Source organism: Hippopotamus amphibius, chromosome 3 (genome assembly GCF_030028045.1).
Source record: "Hippopotamus amphibius kiboko isolate mHipAmp2 chromosome 3, mHipAmp2.hap2, whole genome shotgun sequence".
Taxonomy (NCBI): domain Eukaryota; kingdom Metazoa; phylum Chordata; class Mammalia; order Artiodactyla; family Hippopotamidae; genus Hippopotamus; species Hippopotamus amphibius.
The window spans coordinates 124,814,011-124,835,197 of record NC_080188.1 but is presented as its reverse complement, the minus strand read 5'-3'; the positions used below and the strand labels follow the sequence as shown (position 1 = coordinate 124,835,197).

General features: G+C 50.7%; 1 protein-coding gene across 10 annotated transcripts in view; it reads right to left on the bottom strand.

Annotated features, from left to right (window-relative positions):
* The window catches only part of MARK2 (microtubule affinity regulating kinase 2), a 72,228-nt gene that overhangs the window by 11,472 nt on the left and 39,569 nt on the right, over window positions 1–21,187 (bottom strand). For 4 of the 10 annotated variants that reach the window (XM_057725890.1, XM_057725882.1, XM_057725881.1 and 1 more), the window contains 6 exons: window positions 4,054–4,233; window positions 3,760–3,813; window positions 1,046–1,094; window positions 652–717; window positions 492–562; window positions 199–255 (listed from right to left, as the gene is read on the bottom strand). In XM_057725890.1, coding sequence (XP_057581873.1) covers window positions 199–255; window positions 492–562; window positions 652–717; window positions 1,046–1,094; window positions 3,760–3,813; window positions 4,054–4,233 — 477 coding nt within the window. Of the gene's footprint in view, window positions 1–198; window positions 256–491; window positions 563–651; window positions 718–1,045; window positions 1,095–3,759; window positions 3,814–4,053; window positions 4,234–7,409; window positions 8,320–8,669; window positions 9,131–13,989; window positions 14,029–14,149; window positions 14,311–16,696; window positions 17,890–19,628; window positions 19,727–21,187 lie in introns of those variants that run through there. The other 6 variants (XM_057725889.1, XM_057725884.1, XM_057725885.1 and 3 more) reach the window with 6 other exon arrangements.

The following is a 21,187-nucleotide window of genomic DNA, read 5'->3' as shown; positions in this document are numbered from 1 at the left end:
CGCGCTGGCTGGAATGGGATCCTAAGTCCAGTCATACGGCCTGTGTCAGAAGCAGCCCTAGGGGCTTCCTCATCATCTCCAAAAACCAAAGGCTCGAGTTTCCTTGCACATTCAGGGCATAATGGTTATGTCATAGTTAACAGAGGGTGAATGACCCAGTCCCGACTCAAAGACACAGGAGATGAGAGCATGGCTTACCTTTAAGTCTCTATGAACAATAAACTTCTGGTGACAGTACTGCACAGCAGACACTATCTGAAAGGAAGGAAGAGGGGTCAGCTCAGGGGCACCTGAAGGTGGGCCACGGGGGCTGGTGGAGCTATGATCCTGTGACCGAGTTCGAAGCTGCCGCACAGATAAGTAAAGCCCAAAGAACTCTCCAGAGGCCACTTACAGACAGGCAGCCCCTCCTTGTATGCCAACCCCCCCCCCCCCCCCCCCCGCCCAGAGCAGAGGTCGGGCCCACACTCCATGCAGGGAGTCACACCCACCTGGCGGAATTTGGCTCGAGCCTCTTTCTCTTTCATCCTGCCATGAGCCACTAGGTAATCAAACACCTCTCCTGCAAGTGACAGGGGCAGGGTCTAGATCAGAGCTTGCTGGGGCGAAGGAAGGTGGGGACACAGTAGGAAGAGGCAATTCCATACCTACCTCCACTAGCGTACTCCATGACAAGGTAGAGAGTTTTTTCAGTCTCGATCACTTCAAATAACTTAACTGCAAGAGAAGCGGCCAAGCTATGAGTCAGAGAAGCAGCAGGGGCCAAACATCGAGCCCCCACCATGTACAGGGGCATCCTAGGAATGAAAGTTTCCTCCTCTCCCATTCCTCCTCTCCCAAGGACAAGTTCCTCTCATAGTAGCCACATCACTAAGGACAGTGCTGTGCGCCAGAGGCAAAGCTGGATTTTGAGCTGGGCTTCCCCAGAGGCATCCCTGAAGACTACAGACTCCAGAAGGCAATGCACCTCAGGGAGAAGGACTACATGCTGCGGAGCGGAGCCTTGCTGTGGGGGAAGAGGAAAGGAATGACGACTGGTTCTCACCTATGTTGGGATGATTCAAAACCTTCATTATTCTTACTTCACGGAACAGCTGGAAAAGAAAATACCAGGGGTCATGCTTGCTCAGCTTGCTCCCCTCAGGTCCCCTCCAAACAGAGCCACTGCTAGGATTCTTTTTCCAAAAGAGAAACAGAGTAGTTGTCTAGATCCTCCATGCCTGTCCCCAGTGGCTGAGAAGGACAAGAGGGGGAAGGAGAGCAAGAAGGGTCAGTGCGAGGAATGCTGGGCTCTCAGGACTTGTTTCCTCAGGGGCCGCACACGGACGAGCCAGCTGCGCCCTCAGGTGCCCATCAGAGCATCCGAGGGCGCTGTCTACCCGAATCCAGCCCCCAAACAGCAGATGGGTTTTGGCTGGGTGCCTCTGAGGGAGTGAGCGTGAGCCCATGTACATGAATATTTAGAACACGAGCTGCTTCTACAGTTCCCTGACAAAGCAGACTCCAGCTTGGTCTGTGTGAAGGGGTAGGGGAGCTCTGAAGGGGGACCACATCATCTTCTGATTTACAGAAGTCAGAGGGCTCTGCACTAATAGGTACGCGTTTCTCTCCTGGGCCTCAGGGTGGTGACAGAAGAAGCCACTCCTATATATAGCTGATGCCAATTTTAATCAAATCCACCTCCACACACTCACGCTGTCTTTGTGAAACAAAATCAGAGACTCCAAACCATACATTTCCATACAGAAAGATGACAGAAAAGAACTCCATCCCCTCTGCGGGGGCCAGAGAACTGGAGGTGGGGTTTTTGTTAACTTTTAGGCCTCACCACTTGCACAAAGAGCAGAACTAGTTGTGCTGTGTTTTGTTTTTGGTTTTCTTTTTGAGGGTAAGGGTGGTATGGAGACCTAATTTAGGCTATATTTTATGGGGAAAAAGTGAGCACATCTTTTTTTTTTTTTCCTTTAATGAGGTTCCAGAGCTTTCGTGAGCTAGAAAGGAAAACAAGAGACAGGTTTTCCAATCTTCGAGGACCTGATTCTGACCTGGCTCCCTTTCCTTGTTAGAGTCCGGGCTTTTCTTGCTTTCTTCCCTGGCCCAGTAGTTATCTTGGATGAAGAGGCAAAAAATCCTGGACACCACCTCGGGGCAGTAACGGGCAACAGCAAAGAAGGCAGCTGCCAGGGTTCTTCCCCTGAGGGCACCCGCTGGGCCTGGAAAGGGCATTCTCCTAGGAGAGTGCGGAGTTTTCTGGGCTTGTCTAGAACCCTGAAGAGGCTAGCTTCTTCAATGTTTATCCTTTAGGGATCATTGCTGGGATCAAATTTAAACAGAGTGACTTGGCCAGAATTAGACTGGCCTTGGCAATGGAGTGTGTTAAAAAGCTTTTAAAATGGCTACATATGTCTGGTGCTGGTGCCTTCCAGCCAGTCAGGAAGAGGCAGGGAGAAAAAGGAGGTGGGAAATAAGATGGCCTAGCTGACTCTGGCAGGCTGAACTGCTCCAAAGACCAAACGGCCCACACCAAGTTGGCCTCTGCTCTGTGTGGTCTCAGCCAACATGTCAAGAGTAGGCCTCTTTCCCTTCCTTCCAAAAAGCTACCAGCAGGGAAGCCCTGGTGATGACAGCCATATTTCCTTTGAGTCGAAGAACCTCGAGGGGATCCCAGGGGTAACAAAAAATAGGAAACACCTTGGTTTTGGCTGTCAGCATGTCAGGGCACCTCGACCTACACTAATTCTGTGAGTGTATCTCTCAGTAATGGCTTCCAAACCCTAGTCCCAAGCTTCCCAGTCTCATTGTAGTTGGCTCTGTTAGCATGAGGTTATGCCCTCTCCTAACTCAAGTAACACAATGTGCTCATGAAAAGAAAAATTCAATCTGCCACGAGATGAAAAGAACTAGGTTAACCAAGGTCAGAAAATATGAGCCAGGGTCAGCTGGAGTGTGAGGAAGTCTGACTGACCTGAACAGGGACAGCTTTTTGGGAGCCTGATGGGAGATTTCGTCCTTCCCCTAACTGCTGGAGCCCAGGGTCGGGGGAGAGGACAGACAGTTTCCAGTTCTACACCAACCAGTCACTGGTAAGCTGTCCCTCCTATGCAAGTGAAAGCCTTCTTTTCTTACTTCTACATGTGTGGTCCCACCATGGAGGGTTCCCTGACCAGCTAAGTAAGACCTCAGTTTTCCAGAGAAGCCTAGAAGTGAGAAGGAAAACTAGGAGTACCTGTCCTCTGCACTTACTATCACAGTCTTGAAACTGGGGTTTAGTCTCTAAAAACCCCAGCCTTCCATACCCATTCTCTGAAATACAGCTCGCACAGAATCCAGTGGCAGGTTCTCTGCCTCCCCTTATCCCTGGACTTACACAGCCACTCCCCTGGATCATTCCAGATCTTAGAGTAACAGCATGTGTTTCTAGTAATGGCTGTATACATGTGTTTTTCCATAGGCCTGGTCACAGGCCAGAAGAGAACGAGATGCAGGAAGTAGGTCAGACAGGTAGGCCAAGGGGCTGGGAAGGGGCAGAAAGACTTCTTCTGAAAAGCCAGCGCCTGCGGCCAGGAAGTCCAATCAGGAGTCAATACAGGGGATCCAACCAAAACCCTAAAGACAGCAGAGCCATGGAGAGAGATGGCAGGGACAGCAAAACGACCAGAGATTCTGAACTAGGGGTTCAAGAGGAGCTACAAGTGGGATCAGCAGATCATTAACTCCTGAGAGAAGTTTAGGAAGTGACAGAAGGTACTGTGTGCTTACTTTCTGGAGGCTGGAGGAATTCAGTTGAGTCTTGTCAATGATCTTCACAGCTACCTGAACAAGAGACAAAAAGCCCAAAATTACCGCTATGACCAGGCTAAACTCAGGACTCGAACCTACTTCCTCCTTTATATTTCTGCCTCCTTTTGGGCCTATCCCTCTTAGCACCCCTATCTGTTCAGATCTCATTTCTGCCTGATAAACAAAAGGCTGGCTGTGGGAGTAGTCCCACTACTCCCTGCCAGGGTATCCACAGCTGGGAGATGCTGCCATGGCCTCAACCCCAGCGCTCACCTCTTTCCCAGTCAGGATGTGCCGAGCCAGCTTCACCTTGGCGAAGTTACCCTTGCCGATGGTCTTGAGGAGTCGATAGTTGCCAATATGGGGCTGCTCGTCAGCAGAGGTGGCTGAGTTGCGGCCCCGCAGCATGTTGGACTTACTGCTGGGCTTGGAGTCAAGGTGTCCCAAGGTGGGCTGCAGGGTAGAAACACGCACATCTTTAAGTACGCTGCCCTTCCTGTTCCCCACACCCTTGCCCTCAGCTCTGCAAAAAATGTAAGAGAATGGGATATGGCGGAAGACTCTGGGAGGCTGGCAGCCTTGCAAAGAAAGAATCATAAGGCAGGGAGATAAAAGGAGATGGGAAGAGCTCCTGCCTTCCCTCCAAAAGAGCACAGCCTACAGTCCAGCCTCAACTTTCCGTGGACCTTGGAGCTTAGGACCTGAGCTGTCCCATTACGGGCTCCATTGCCTGGCAATACATCCCCTGTTAACAACCCAACAGTTCCTCCACCTCCTGTGGCAGAGCACCGTCTACCATCCTCCCTGCTGGCCGTTCACACTTTGATCAGGCCGCATCTCAAAGTCGCAGGATCAGAGTTACTGCAAAGCACTGACTGCCACCCAATGCTTTACAATTCATCCTTATTACATATCACTTTACACTGATTTGTTGTCTCTCCGAGAAGAATGCAAGCTCATGTAGGCAGGCGTGTATCACTTATTCAAGGATACATTCCAGCACCTAGACAGACTGGATTATGGTAGATACTCAATTGTGTACTTGTGCAATGAAAAAACGGAATGACAGGGTCTGAGCAAGGCCACCACCTGCCATCCTTAGATATCCCATAGCTCAAATAAGGGTGTGAGGAAGCAGAAATGACAACAACTGGCACCAACAGGTACATAAACAACACAGAAAAGGTACAGTCCAGATGAAAACATATGTCTGTATCAAGACCTGTACGATCCTCAAAGGGCTCAATGTAGATTTCCATGTGATCCAGCAATTCCACTGTGAGCTACATACCAAAGAGCAACTTGTACATCAATGTATATTCGAAAAGCCAAAAAGTGAAAACAACACAAATGTCCATCAATTGATAAATGGATATACACGTTGTGAAATATCCATACAGTGGAATATTCATTGGCAATTAAAAAAATAAAATAAAAAGTACTGGACTTCCCGGGTTGTCCAGTGGTTAAGACTCCGCACTTCCAACGCAGGGAGTGTGGGTTTGATCCCTGGTCCAGGAACTGAGATCCCACATGCCACACGGTGCGCTGCACCGCCCCCACCCCCAAAGGTACCGACGTATGCTACAACATGGATTAATTCTGAAAACATTATAACATTACGCTAAGTGAAGAAAGCTGGTCACAAAGGACTGCAGGTTGTACGATTCCATTTATTTGAAATCTCCAGAACAGGCACATCCATAGAGACAAGAAAGAGATTAGTCTAGGGCTGAGGAGGGTGAGGGGACTTAGGGGTGACAACTAAGGGCTGTGAGGTTTCTTTCTGTAGTAATGAAAATATTCTAATGAAATCTTGATTGTGGTGATGGATATACAGCTCTGTGAATTTACTAAAAGCCACTAAATTGTACACTTTAATGGTTGAACTATATGGGATATGAATTACATCCCCATCAAACTGTTAAGAGTCTGGTCATAGGACTTCGCTGCTGGTCCAGTGGGTAAGACTCCGTGCTTCCAGTGCAGGGGGCCTGGGTTCAATCCCTGGTCAGGGAACTAGATCCCACATGCATGCCGCAACTAAGAGTTTGCATGCTGCAACAAGGATCCCGCGTGCCGCAATTAAGACCTTGCACAGCCTAAATAAATAAATAAATATTAAAAAGAGAGAGAGAATCTGGTCTAACTCTGGCCATGAGCCCCGGTTTGCCTCTTCCAGAACACGTGATGCCACTGCTCCAGTGTAACAGGGGTAAAGTGCTGCCAGAGCCTCATCCCAGGACCATATAGAGCTGCCTTGGAAACTTCAAGGAGAAAATCTGGAGGGGAGCAGGGTGGCCAGAGAAGTGTGACTCAAAGCTCTTTCTCTCACAGTCCTTTCTGGCTCTAAGTGAAGCCCTCAAAAACCACAGAGAAAAGAAATGACTTGCTACCACCCAAGGAACTGTCCAGGGTTCCTTGGCAAGAAGCGTGCTTCCCCAACCCGACGCTTTTCAGCCCTAAGGGGCTATGACTAGGGAAAAACTTCCCTCCGTCCCAACTCTCAAGAAAGGAAGATGGGTGAAAAAGTTTCCTTGGCAACCTCTAATTCACCTCCTAAGTTTCTCGTCACTCTCCTGTTTTCTGAGGATATGAGTCAAAGGCAGCAAGATCTTGGCAGTCCCCAAGTCCTCAAAGTTTGGAAAGAGAATTTAGTGTCTACCTGAGGATTTGGGTCCTTTGCTCCTGAAGCCAAATCTGGGAATCCTACCGCCTATCCTGAGCTCTGCACTGCCCATCCCTCTCCATGTTTCTTGCCCCAGGGGCTGCTCTGTGTGCCACAGCAGGACAGCATCCTCCCCCCACCCCCACCGCCCGACTCAGCTGGCACACTGAACTTGAAGGAACAGCAACAACCCTCCTCCTTCCTGGGATAGAGAGGTGTGGATAAGAGTAGAGATGCAGAGACAAACTGCCAAGGTTCAAGTCCCAAATCTGCCACTTACTCAACACATGTTAACTTTATTATTATCAACAACATCCTTAAAAGGGAGACGAGACTGTTACAAAGCAGTAAGGAAATCATCCAAAGAGGACCGATGTGGGATGATCCCACACACGGGTGCTGAGGAGCTCTGTCCAGTCCTGGCTCCTCCACTTACTAGCATTAGTTTCCTTATCTGTAAAGTGGTGATAAAATAGTCTCTATTTCACATTAATTAGGTGACAGAAAACGTGTAAAATGCCTTATTCAACACTCAAGAAAGAACAACCATGACTGCCATTATTTTTAGTTCCTAAACAGTACAAAGCCTAATTGCAAAGCCAGAAGTCTCACTGTCAACAAGACTTCTGCATCTAAGTCAAGCCCTCCTAAGCCAGCTACAGTGCAGCTAGTGGCCAAGAGATGCTGTGGGGCCCTCCCCGCTAGGGAGAGGTCCCGGCTGAGCATCGGCCACCTGGCCTGCACCAGCACCTTTAGCCTTCACAGGAGGGAACTCGACAGGGCAGCTGTGAAGGGCTGGTTCCAAGCTAGGCATCCAGGACAAAGAGAAGGTTCTGCTTGTCTGGGACCCAGAGAACACTGGTGCATGCTCTTTGACTCCCTGCTCTAAAAGTCACACACTCCCCTTTCAGGACCAAACTACCCAATTCTCAGGATTCAAAGGACACAGTCCTTCCCTTACCCCTTCTGCCTCTTCGATGTTGTGATATATTCCCCACAGCAGGGACGAGGGACAGGGTGAGGAGAGCCCATGGAGAGGAAGCAGAGAAAGGAGAAAGTCTCTGGTAGGAAATGTTCCTTGGACCAAGGCTCCATGCGAGGCGGCTTCTTTGAAGGCTGAAGAGCAGGTAGGGGTGTGGGTGGCTATCATGGAGAGAAAGTCCCTTCCATGGTTCTGACTAGGCCCATGTAACCTGGACTCAGAGCTCACCAACAGGGTGCGGGGCTGAGGACTAGCTGCCCTTCTGGGCCACCACAGGATCTAGCCAAGGCCATGTTCTGCTCCCCACCTCCATCCTCCTTGCCCACAGTAAGACATGGGCGCCAGACATCCTTAAAGCCCTGCCCAACATCACACCATGAGGTGGCCCCAAAGGTCTGAGGAAGTCTGTTGAAAGTAGACACCGTGGCTCTCCGGCAGCTTCAGCAAGAACAAGGGGTCACCCTGTGAGACAGTATTTGGAAGCAAATGGCAAAACACACAGGTTCCTACACGCAGGGCGATTCAGAAGCAGGGCCTAAACAGCTTTGGGGTCCTCAATCAAGAGGAGGAGAGAATGCAGGACATGAGGATGAAAAGTCTTATATCCAGTAGGCCCTTCAACCTGGGATCTCAGAACTCAGTCTAGGCATGTTGCCAGCTTAGCCCGGAAGACAGCCTCCACCCCGAGAGGCCCGGCGCTGACTCAGGTAGGCAGGGCCCCTTCCCTAATGCTGGAGGCTCCGATCAACAGTTCTCCCCTAGAAAAGCTCAGACGTTGGGGCTCTGCACTCAGGGTTGGCCTTGTGTGTCCTGAGACTTCCCTGGGGCCGGGAAGGGGTCAAGCTGAGATCGGTGATAGGTGGGTACTCCCTGGCCAGAGGCAGAGTGAGCCTGGGCACTGTGGAATGGAGGAAAAGTGTCCCTTGGGCACTGGCCTCAGGCAGCTGCCCCAGATCTGTCTCCCCTCCCTGTAGCACGGGGCCTCTGCCCGTCTCCAGCCTGTTCCTTTCACACTGGTTGGGGCTGCTGACTCGACCTAAGGGGAGAGTCTCCTCTGGGTATTTGCCCCTCTTCCTTTCTCAGCCAGTGCCTCTTCCCAGGAAGAGCACTTCCCTGTGCTGGTCAGTGCCTGGCTCCATTTAGCAACTCTGCAAAGATCCTGTGTTTGGGGTGGGAAGGATGAAAGAGAAGGGGGCAATTCCACAGCAAAAAAAAAAAAAGGGTGGGGGGGAAACATACCCGGCTGGAGAAAGGGACAAGGACTACCAGCAACTTCCATTCAGCAGAGCCCACAGCAGAACCTGTCAGGCAGCGAGGGCAAAGTACAGAGGCCGGGAAGAGCCAGGCCCAGGGCGGGGGCCGCTGGCTCCGTCAGCCACCCTTACTCAGCTGAAGCAGGCGACACCTTCCACCACCTCCTCAATGAAAAGGAGCGAAGCAGCCAGGCTGAGCGGCTCCTGCCTGGGAACCTGGACTGTGTCGCAACCGAAACCACCACTAGCAGAGAGAGCCCGGGCTTGGCAAAGAGAGCAACAGGGCCAAAGCCCCGCAGCTTCTTGCGGGCCAGGGCCTGGTAGCCAGGAAATGCATGCAGTCCTCGGACACTACCCAGGAGCAAGGTGGGAGGAAAGGGGCAGGAGGGGAAGGGGAAGGAAGAGAGACAGAGAGAGAAAGAGGCGGGTTTAGATCAACTTCCTTCTCCCTCCCCCTCCCCGGAAGTGGGCTGCCCCACCCTCCCCAAGGTGCTTTGCTGGGTAACAGCTGGGAGAGGGTGAGGAGGAGACTTACTCCAGCCCAGGCTGTCATAAAGCCATTATCTCACCTGCAGCAGGTGGGACCTGGGTAAGGGCTCTAATCTGTGGGAGGAGCGCATGTGGATCAGACATGCTGCCCCACACAGCAGCAGCAAGCCACCCACCAAGAACAGGGTGGAGGAGGGGAGAGCAGAAACCAGCCATCACAGAAAGCAGTGTTTCACTTAGAAAGTATTTTGGACATAATATCAAGAGAGTCAGGAACCCTGTGAAGCCCCTTGGGTCTATGGGATCTAGAGTAAGAATCTTTTTCACTGACAGAGAATGAGATGGTTAAAACTAAATTTTGCCCAAAAGCTGAGAACAAACCAAACGTCCCTCTAAATCCCTTCCAGCCCCTATTCTGGGAGCCTATCTCCAGGTTCCCACCCACCTCCCCAAGTCTCCATACCGAGCCCGCCCCCCCCCCCCCCATTACTGCTTTCTTTAAGAACTCTGAGGCCCTGGGGGCAGCCATTCCTCACACCTTCCTCTAGCCAAGCCCCTGCTGTCTAGGCATCTGCTGACCTTGCGGCAAACTAGCACCCTCCCCATGTGTGTTCTGTGTTCTGGTTGGCCTTTCTTCTGGCTGTCAGATCAACTTCACATTCATTTCACTACCCTAGGCCAGGCTCTTTCCCACTAGGCAACTCTTTGAAGATTTCATGCTGGGAGGCCATAAACCCCTCTAGGGAAGGGCAAAGCCTCCTGGTGCCCTCACAGCACCTGAGCACAGACTTCTGGGCGACTGTGCTCCTCAGTGCTCACCTTATGTATGAGCCCTGGTCAACAGATTCGACATTTCTGGTACTACCATCTGCTGGCACGTACTTCTCATGTTCTCCACACCATAAACCCGCGGGGTAGGGAGCATCTTCATTTTACAGAGGAGAAATTTAAGCACAGAAGTTAAGAGACTTGCCCAAGGTCAGCCTCCCGGTGCAGAGCTGGGACTTGAGACCAGTGCTTTCGAGTCCACTCCAGCACTCTGCTGTTCCTCATGGTCCCCTTTACCAGCTTCTCTTCAACCCTTCTTGAAGCCTAATTTGCTCTTATTTCTCCCAAAAGAACAAGTCCCTGACTCTTTCCTCCACAGACTAGGAAGGTGGGAAAGGTGCGGGGACAGCAGGAATGCTAATACGCCAATGTCCGGTTAGGCCAGTGAGGGAGGCAGGGGCTGTTTTAAAGGCCTACCCGGGGGGTCCCACAGCACCCCCTCCTCTCACTCCTTCCCAAAGTGGGCCCTCATCTCAGTAGACGAGGTCAGGCTCTATTCTGGACCCTGAGTTCAGGTTTGCCCCTCCACTCAGACACCACAGCAGGATCAAATGGCTTCATTTTCCAGTCTCCAGGATTCTGCAATGCGACAGAAGGACTGTTTCCTCAATACTATTTGTGGGAGGCAGTAAAGGGTTTTGTAAACTGAGGAAGTACCAGACAGAGAGGCTGGGGAGAGACAGGGCGGGACAGAGCAGAAACATCACGTGGCAAATCGCTAGGTCCTTAACCTTCTTCCTTCACTGCATCCAGGAGCCTTCTTTGCATCCTTTGATCCTGAGCAACTGTCACTCTCAACTGCCAAGAGTCACTAAATCTGCAGAGCATCCTGGGTAGGAGAGCTCTGGTAAAGCTTGGTAAGCACTGACCAGTGAAGAGTCCGGAATTAACTGTGATGTCTCCACCTGGGGAACCCCCACAACCCCTTAATACTCCAGTGCAGAGGGGAGGTGGGGTTGTATGAAACCGCCAAAGGGCTGCTCCCTTTTTCCAGCCCAGGGAGATGCCTCCCTGACAAAGGCGGCCAGCAAAGCCAAAAAGCAAGGTGGTTCGCTGCCCTCCAGCTCTCTGAGCTGCAAGTCTCACCGCAAGGCTGGGAGACCAGCCCTGCAGCCTGGGCCATGCAGGGAGCCCATGCGCCTCAAAGCAGCCACAGCAGAGCCAGCACCTGTCTGGGAAGTCCAGCAGGCAAGCACTGACCCGGAGTGAGATCTGAGCTGAGCCACCGACAGCTCATGCATGGAAGCCGCGGTGCAAGGAGCACCCCTCCAATCTCCTGTCTTCTCAGCCACTTTGAAATGCTGGGCTTCTCTTCAAATATGGTGGATTCTACTGAGCAACCAGGGCTTCAGAGGCTTCCACACCACTTCAGCCTTGAGACTCTGCTCACTGGGGCCTGGTCTCTATCTCAGTCCCCAATTACTGTCGCCCGTTCAGCAAACCTTCATTGAGCACCCACCTCTGGAGCCCACTGCAAAGCCCAGAGAGACCTGGTTCCTGCTTTCTAGAGACTGAGAGGAGAGGAACCGTATGCAAGATTCATGACAGTATCTCTGCTTATTTACTGGGGAGGGGGGTGGGGGGCAGGATAGCACAGCAGAGCTCTGGAGACAGCCGGACCTGGCGGGAGCCCTGCCTTCGCTCCTTACCAAGCTCAGTGAACACCACCCGCAAGATCACTTGGAGCCTCTAGGTCTCAGTTTCCTCACCTGGGACACGAGGACACTAGCTGTTCCCACTTCACAGGATTAGTGTGAAGGTGAAATGAGAAAATCCACACCAGTGTTGACTACGGTGCCTGGTGCGCAGTAAGGTCTCGACAATATTTTCTATGATCTCTCTTCACTTTCAGGTAGGAACCCTTGTTTCCCATCTACAGGGGTTCTCTGAGCCCTGAGAAGAGCTGTAATCTCTAACAACTTGACTATAAATACCAGTGTAGCAAAACTGGTATTCCTTCTAGAATGGGGAAAAGTCAAATTTCTAACATGGCTGGGCTGTCAGACAAAAAGGACTCTCCTTCCTTACATGAAATCACTCCTGCCATGAGAAGTGGGTGAATGAGAAGGCAGCCGCACCTCTGCCTTCTGAGCAGCCCAGGGGGGAGGAAGGTGTGCCCGCTCTTCCCTTCCTCATCAGTTCCTTAACTCCTTCCTCTCAGAAAAGGTTCAAAGAAACAGCCGACATACCAGTACCACATGGTGCCAAGGGCTGGGGGAAGCTCACATTGCCAGCCTTGCACTCCATTCGGCTCCTCCCGTACCAGTGGGTTACTGTAACCATGGAGACCAACAAGTTCCTCCATATCACAGGAGAGCCAGGCTGCCAGCAGCCCAGGGCTCTGGGGGAGGCAGAAGGCAGCCTGCAGCAGAAAGGGCTGGCTCCCTTTACAGAGGATTGTGGGGAGCTGATGGAGACTAACCAGTGCAGCTGAGGTGCCTGGGCCTCCCTCTAACTTCCTTTTCTTTGCCTAGTAGTTTGTCTTTAGCACATTCATTGTCTGGCTGTATGTGGTGAGGTAGTGAAGGGTGTCACCCTGGAGTCAGACAGATCTGCAGTGGGACCTCAGCTCCACCACTCTGGCTGCTGGGTAGGGAACGGACTGGAACTGTGGTATGAAGAGCTACACAGATACACACACACTAAAAGGCTTCAGCTCTCATATACCTTCTTTTAAGTGAACCAGGTAAGTAAACCCTCTTATACCTTGTTTATCCCAAATCCCTTTGTTCAAATAGTTATCCAGACACTTTCTTAGCTGAGCGGGATCTCTCCCTTTTCTGACTCTCACAGCACTCTATCTGTCTCCACTCAGCTCTTCTGACTTTGTGCCTCTATGCCTTAACCCCCTCTTTGAGCTCTGAGAAGTCAGAAGTCACCTTTGTATGCCCTTAGTGCCTAACAGTGCCCCACGTTATAATACGTACAGAATATACACAGAATAAAAGTGGTACAACTTTTTGATCCCTAAAGTTGCTCCCCATCTCCCCCAAGGAGCTAAGCATAGGCAGAGGAAGGAAGATCAAAACCTCTTGCCACAAACCCCTTTCCCCTCTTTCAAGGCATTGCTGCCCTTTGAAGTTGGTCGGTTACTGTCTGGCTACATCACAAAGGGAAGGACCCTGGTCTGTCTGATTCATGGCCCACAACAATGCCTACAGCACAGAGAGGAAGTATTCAGTAAGGTAATGAATGAATCAATGAGTACGAATGAATAAATAAGAAAACATGTTGGGGCATCTTCACCACAGTCTATGGGATCCACACCAGTAACCCAAATCAGTGTTCTCTGCAAACAACATCCAAGTGGGCAGCGGGCCACAAGACCCCCTCTCCCAAAGGCAGACGACATCCATGGAGCATTAGTTCCACTAAACAAGCTTTCTCTCAGGTGGTGACAAGGCCTCTCATCTCTCACAAAGCTCAAGGTAAAGGTGGTCACCAAGGAGAACTGGAGACAGACTCAGAATATAGGCACAGCCGAGGACCAGCAGCCCTCCACTCCCATCCTTGGCTCCCCTCCGTCAAGCCCAAGCCCTCCTTTCATCACAGAGGGGGATCCCTCTCCTCGAACTTCCTGCTGCCCAACAACTACCAGGCCCTCCCACTTCAGACAGTTCTCTGCCTCTCCACATTCAATCCCTCCACTGCTTTGCTATCAAAACCACTGTGTCTTGCTGTGACAATGCAATGCAGCTCGAGCCATTCTAAGAGCTACTGATTTGGGGAAGTGACAGTGACTTTAGGAGACATTTACTTACTGTTTGCCACACTGAGAGCTCTGCTTTAATATTTCCTCCTTGAACAGTGTACTGACTGCAAGGCCCTGTCAACCCTAGAGAGCCAAAAAATTCACCCATACACACCTGCCTTCTGTCCTGCTGCACAAATCAGCATTCCCCCCTGCCTCCCACCCCTCCCCAAACTGCCTCCTGTTACAGAAAAGCTGAGGAACTAAAAACGGCAGCTGGGGAGCTCAGTTGACTCACCCAGCATAATCATCTCCTCCCAGAATCTCCCATCTTCTCCTGGGGTTTTTGCCAACACGAAGTAAAAAAGAAGCACGAGATCTTAAAAAAAACAAAAAAATAACAAAAACAACAAAAACCCCACAAACCTCTCTCAGCGTTTATGCAACAGCCTTCCTACCTGGGTGAAGATTTAACCCTTTGTCTCCGCCCTTTCCAATGCAGTTTCCTCAAAATGTCTTTATGCTGAGGCTGGGAAACAGGCCTTCCGGGTCCTATCTGGTTCCAGCTCTACACTGGAAGGTGCTGAATAAGACGTGCCTCTTTCCACTGCATCTTCCTCTGGAAATGGAAAAACGACTACCTTCTTATTCTTACCGTTTCAAAGAGGGAGTTGAAGAAGGAGGAGGAAATATCAAAAAAAAGACTGGGACAAAGTTTGCTGCTCCAGAAATCACCATGGCCAGAGGGCAGAGCTCAAGCAGGACAAGAAGTAATAGAAACCACCTAAGGCCGGCACCAGCACTCTCAGAACCTGTCTCCACCTGGCTGGGCTGCAACATGACTGTACCACTTAAGTGACCACTAAACTCCCAACTGGCTGCTCTTCCCATGAGCAACCCCTCACTGGGCTCTTCCTGCTCACACGAAAAGGCGTTATCTTCCTCCTACAGCAGATCATTAAAAACCCAAGCAGGTGAGGACACATGAGCTGTGGAATGAGGGACACCTCTGTATCTAGTGCTGCCTGACAATGGGTTGAATCAGTCAAAATTGAGAATTCAGTCTCACCTGTTCCCAGAACAATCACAGGAGCTGAGCATAGCTCTCCAGCAAACATTCTGGGTAGGAAGTGGTGTGTGTGTATTTATCTTTGGCATTTGGCATTTAGAAAGAACTTACATTTGTGACAGGTGACTACAAAGTAATGAGAATGCTTCTACAAGGCACATGCAAATCTGCTGCAGCATATTAGTCAAGAAATTCCCAACTTACCAAAAGTTCCGTTCTGAGGAGGAACTATTTTTCCATAGAAACATGTTGCAAATGACGGTTGCATTCTCAGGCCAGCCCATCCCATCAGGGCCCACCACTGTATATGAAGTAGTATAGTAACCATGCTTAACACTTAAACCAGAGTCCAGAATAGGAAAATGAATTCAATGTTCCAACAGAGGACCTAGGAACGTATCTTTGCTCTCCAAGGAGCGTAGGCAATAGAAACTGGGGCTTCTTAACCTTCAAACTCTGGGTGAGGGCTTGACATGAGGACTTGAGGGCTTCCCTGGTGGCGCAGTGGTTAAGAATCTGCCTGCCAATGCAGGGGGCACAGGTACGATCCCTGGTCCGGGAAGATCCCACACGCCAAAGAGCAACTGCACCACAACTACTGAGCCCACAAGCCGCAACTACTGAAGCCCGCATGCCTAGAGCCTGTGCTCCGCAACAGGAGAAACAACCGCAATGAGAAGCCTGCGCACTGCAATGAAGAGTAGCCCCTGCTCACTCCAACTAGAGAAAGCCTGCGCACAGCAATGAAGACCCAACGCAGGAAGGAAGGAAGGAAGGAAGGAAAGAGGGAGGGGACTTGAGCATCTGGGGTGGTTGGGTAGGAGGGAGCATCTAAGGAGATATGAACCCGGGGGGAGATAACGAATAGGCTGGAGGAAAGGAATTCTGAATGGGTACTGCCTTATAGGAGAGAAGGGCTAATTAAGGAAGACCACGTAGAACTTCTAGAGAGAAAGAAGAGAGTCTGGGACAATCCCCTGACATATCAGGGCAAACACTCTTTAGAACTGTCTCCCCTGCTTGGTACCTCCTTTCTACCTTACTGGGCCCATCGCTACCACTGCAGGCTCAACCCTGGGTCAAGGGCAGAGACTGCTGAATCCTGTTAGTAAGTGGCCATGACCCAGGCAAGTGCCTTGGCTAGCTTGTCAGATAAATGGAGGAAGGCTCGTGTCAGAAGTTGGGTGGAAAAGATTGGAAAGCACAAGCTTCTCACTGGGACTGAGTACATGGCAGCTTCTGATTTTAGGCCTAGGGTGCCCCCGAAGCCAAACACTGTTCGTTTTCTGGTGGTAATGACAGTTCTTCTCCAGGATGCCCTACCTGTTTGTGTGCGTGACCGAGGAGCAGAGGGTATGGTAAATGAGATGATAGCCATTTTCCATTATAAGTGCCTTCTTAAAAAGCATGCATCTTTTCAGAGAGAGTCCAAGGAAAAGAGTCTGACTGTGCTGGTTTCTAAGAGAAAGGCGTGGTCCAGAAAAGGATAGTTTAGCCCTGGCCAAAGCAGCAGAGAGACGTGGGTTCAGGCTTCATTGCCGGGGGGTCTGAGCTTTCTAACATCAGTGATGTGAAGCTGGGAGCAGGGCTCTTTGGTACAGGTTAACTCATGCACTGGTGGAAGCCCTCAGGAACTAGAACCACCAACTGACAGGTGGTGTTGGGGAGGAAGGGGGCCACTCTGGGGCACTGTGAGATGCAGTATTTATTACACAGACTGCAGACAAGAGAATGCTGGTTGTCTTGAAGGAGGCAAGCAGTCAAGTTTCTAGCTCTCCATCTCTGAATTCATTGCAAGAGGGCAGGGAAGAAAGGATGGCTGCAAAAGGAATACAGATCCTCCCCAACAAATCCTGAAGGGCAGCTCTAACTGCCAACAGGCACGGTGGCTTAAATAAAGACCCAAAGATTGAGAGAAAAAACGCACGCAGGATACCTCTAATCAGAAGAATCTGGCTGGGCAGCAGCAGGCCACTGCTACCCATCCTGTTGTTCTATCTAGTCCATGCAACCACCAAGGACAAGGACAAAGACCCTACAGGAATAAAGGGGTTTCTATCAAGAGAAAACAAAGGGGCAAAGTCAGGAATTATCCAACACCATCCAAAACACTTAGAACAATGCCTGGCATACACTAAATGCTCATGACATGCTAGCTATTATTACTATAATTCCATATGCTTTCCCAACTTACTCTGTAGGTTGCCTGAAAAAGACAGGGCTTTTGGCTTTAACTTCTTTACCCAATGCCCACCACAACCTCTCTATTCTCCAAAAAGAGACGGACCTTTCAAACTGGCCTAGGAAAGTGCTACAGTCAAAGACCAAGTTCTGGTCATCTATTTGCACAGCTCAGACTTGGACGTGGGTTTCTGGCAAAGCCAGAAAGGGCTCCAGCAGTTCAACTGTTTTATTCTTTCCATAAAAGGCCACTCTACTTGTCCCAGATAAACAGCACTTTAAACACACACATCCAGTCACAGGAGGGAGGGGATACGGGGATCTATGTATAAATACAGCTGATTCACTTTGGTGGACCTCAAAAGCTGATACAAAAGTGTAAAGCAATTATATTACAATAAAGAGCTTTAAAAAAAACAAACAAACAAACAAAAACACACACACACATCCAACCCTAGGAAAATCCCGAGTGCACACCACAGCTCCTGAGGTACAATGTCAATAATCTTGCCAAGATTTTCTAGGTATATGGAACTGGAAACATTGCAAATTAATAGTCACAATGGGAAATGTGACTAGTATTTAAGAAACACACACACACACACACACACACACACACACACACACGGTGTGGCTAGAGTCTCTGATTGTTATGTACTGAAGAGCACTGCCTTTTCTGTAGTGAGATGAGGGAAACTCAGAGCAGGAGCAGTGGGGGTGAGCGTGGGGGTGAACACTTAGCTGCACTCCCAGCTCCCGAGTGTCTCTGGCGTGGAGACTCAGCAGCCTTCCGTGGCAGCCAGGCTCCCATCACCAGCTGTCCTTCACACGACATAACAAGATCACTGTTTGGGAAGATGGGATTTTCGGTGTTGGGTTTTGTATCCCATGAGCTAGCATGCGTCTGTCTCGGGGCAGTTTCCTGAAACAGCTGCATGTCCTGGGCCCCTGCAGACAGGATTCGAGACACAGGAAATAGATAGATGAAACACCAGAAGTAGGAATTCAGGGGTGATAAAGGTAAGAAGGAATGAAACTGTCTAGCTGTCCTTTCCTCACTCCTATCCCACAAGAGCTGACTTTTCCTACCTGCCTCACTAAGGGATCACATACACTCCTGTTTCCCTTTGCTGGCAGACGCAGGCTTCCTCCTGGCATCTCCACCCCTTTACCCTGACAGCTCTACCACATCAAGTGCCTGTGGTATCTAAAGCTGATGCTGGCTACCCCATGAAGAGATAACCAAGGTCATGTGAGCTGGCCCGACACATTCTGCTGCACTTGTTTATGGGCAAGAGGATTAAAACAATCTGTCAGGGGAGGGAAGGGGACAAGCCCTGTAGACAGCGCAAGCACTGGGAACACCGCACAGAGGCCTCCCACCAAATCTTTTGCTCAAACATAAAGCATAAATCTCTCACCAAACACCTAACCAGCTAACTATGCCAAATACCACTTCTGATCCAGTGACCTTGAGGCACTGCTCCATTTCCCCCAAGTTCTTTGTATAAAAGGTTTGGGGTTTTTTTTTGGGGGGGGGGTGTTGGGGAGATTACAGGGATGAGCAACATAGGACCCCATTAAGAGTCCCAAATTAAATGAATACCCAAGCAAAGGCTTTCTGTCTCACCAAGATATATATATGTGGCATAGGGCTTTAAGAAAGAGGGGTGCTTCCGCAGTACTTTTGCATAAAGAAAACACTCAGTTCTCAGATGCCTAGATGACCAATCAGAAGTCAAACTACCAAAACCGAACTTCCTATGACCAATTCTTGCCCTACTCAAAGTCAGAATTGGGAGACCAGTCCGGTATAGCTCCAGGGCAGAGGGGCTCAGGCAGCCACGGAGTCAGGGAGGTCCTCTCTGACCAGAGGGTTAACCTCACAATGACATCACTAGCCACCAGACACAGGAAGGAAGGGGGAAGGCAGTCAGCACCTGAGCCTATGGCCCTGTGGCTCCAGGCTGTCTGGGCTCTCCACAGGGTTACCGCAGAAACTGGCCCCTGGCTTTGATAAATTGGATTCTTTCTCCCCTGCTCTTCTACGAAACCATTTGTCATAGACCCTAAATAACGAAACTTCTCCTCTTAGCAGGCTGGGGTTGCTACCATCTGGTCTCTGCCTTATGCACTCAAGCCTCAGCAGCAAGAGGATGTTTCCATTTGGGTGCTCCCTTGGCTGTCCGGAGAGGTCGGCAGAGGGGAACTAGGGCAGCACCCTTCTCTAGCCAGCCAGAAGGGGACGTGAAACACCTGCTGGCAACCTCTGCTCCCTCTCCAACCTCCCCTTTCTAGCAAAGGAGTAGCTATCCCTTTCCTAACCTTCCACCCATAGTCTCACTGAGGCCAGGGAGATGCACCCATCCTATGAGAAGTGGAGGTAGTAAGTCCAGCTTAGGAGCTAAAGAACCTGGCTCAGGGAAGGAAGAGATATTGTGCTGCAAGGGATTCCAAGAATAAACTCCCCAAACCGCCCACCAAGCTCTTCTGAAGAGCAGGAGTATTTAGAAGTGCTTTCCATTTCCCCACGCATTAGAGAGGAGGGTGGCCTTGGGCAGATACACATCTGGCTGGGTCATCATCTCCCCTGAGGAGCCCTGGTCTCCCTAACACCAGAATAAGTCCACACCTGCCACCAAGGACCAGCCTGAGACAGTAACGTGCTCCAGAGTTCACATACTCACGCGTCCATTAATCTTCCTCCAGATCGCTGCTGTCATGCAGAGCAGTGAGGCGGGCTGAGTCTCGCTCTGAGCCCCTGAGCCGGTCACTCCAGTTTGCTTGGTGTATTGGGGGTGGGGGGGGGGTGGAGGAAGGGAGATTATGATTCTCTACTTTCAAGCCCTGCCCCTAAAATCAGGGAGGGAAGCAGCTGGGTTCCTGCTGCAGGAGAGCTCCAATCTCTGGGCACCACAGAGCCAACCAGCTGCATAAGGAGAACTCTGGGGAACGTGCACATCCAGCACGCTGGGAAAAGGAGGGGAAACCAACCCGTGGAGAAGTGGGTTGGTCTCCTGCCAAGAACTTTGAATGGTACTCCTATCAGAACTAGAACACAACAGGAGGTAGGCAGGTTTATGGTCTCTGGGGGAAAGGCAGGAGGGGAAACAGTAAAAGCCAGACTAGCATGGGAACAAAACTTGCTCCCTGGCAGGAGAGTGGACAGCCCAGCTGTCTGCAAAGCAATGGCCACAGGTAGTCAAGTGAAACGCTGTCCCGTTACGCCTTTCAGAGGCAGACAGTCTACACTCTATAACCTTAGGTCAGTTTTCACACATTTTGCTGGCTGTGCCCTGAATCCTGCAGTTTGGAGCATGGTCATTTCTATGACCCTATAAGTTAAGGTCCATCACTCAAGCACCTGTGTCCCTGACTGCCAATGACAGGAGGAAGAGGGACTCTCGCTGGCTGTGTTGTACACAGTAGAGCAGAAGCCACAGATGATGGCCCCTCTCATGGAGAGGGAATGCTCCTCCTTTGCCGGAGCAGAGTCCAAGGGTGCCACAGAGAGGTGCTGTTTAGCGACAGAAATGTCCGTCAGGAGTGGCAGGAGAAATGGCCACCAGGTACTTCCTCTTTCTCACCAATTGCTACCACCAGCCGCCACAGGCTGCCTCTGAAGAGCCTGAAGAAACTCCGGTGGCAGCAATGGCCTGAGAAGAGGGAAATGGGTCCAGAACCCTGGGCTTGAAGTAGCCCCACAGTATCCTCAGCAAGCCCTGCTCCAAAGCTAAAACCAGTCCCACCTGCCAGGACTGAAACCCGGGATAGCCTACCCTCCACCCACACTTGCATGTAGAAAAACCAGTCCCTCTTACTCTACATGGGGTGGGGGTGGGGGTGGGGGGGGGAAGACAACGACACATCAACAGTCATCTCAGCAGGACACCTAGCACTGGGAACAGGAAGCAATGGCTTCATATTCAAAGTGCCTCTTAAACACACACACACACACGATTTATATGTATATGTACACATGTGTGGTAAATGTCTATATACGTGTATACAGATATACCTGTAAAACTGATTTTCAGACCCAAATAGTTTCTAGATTTTTCCTTCAGCTGGCTGGCTCCCTCTCCCTGCCTGCAGCTCCAGCCTTGCCCTTGTCCCTTCCTAGAATCTCACTCTGGGCTCCTGCCACCTGTCTTCAAATGTTCTCTCAGACCTCCAGGCCTTTGCCACCGCCGCCTACTGTCTGGAACACTTTGCCTCCATCCTCCGCTCCCATTCTTCCTGGTTA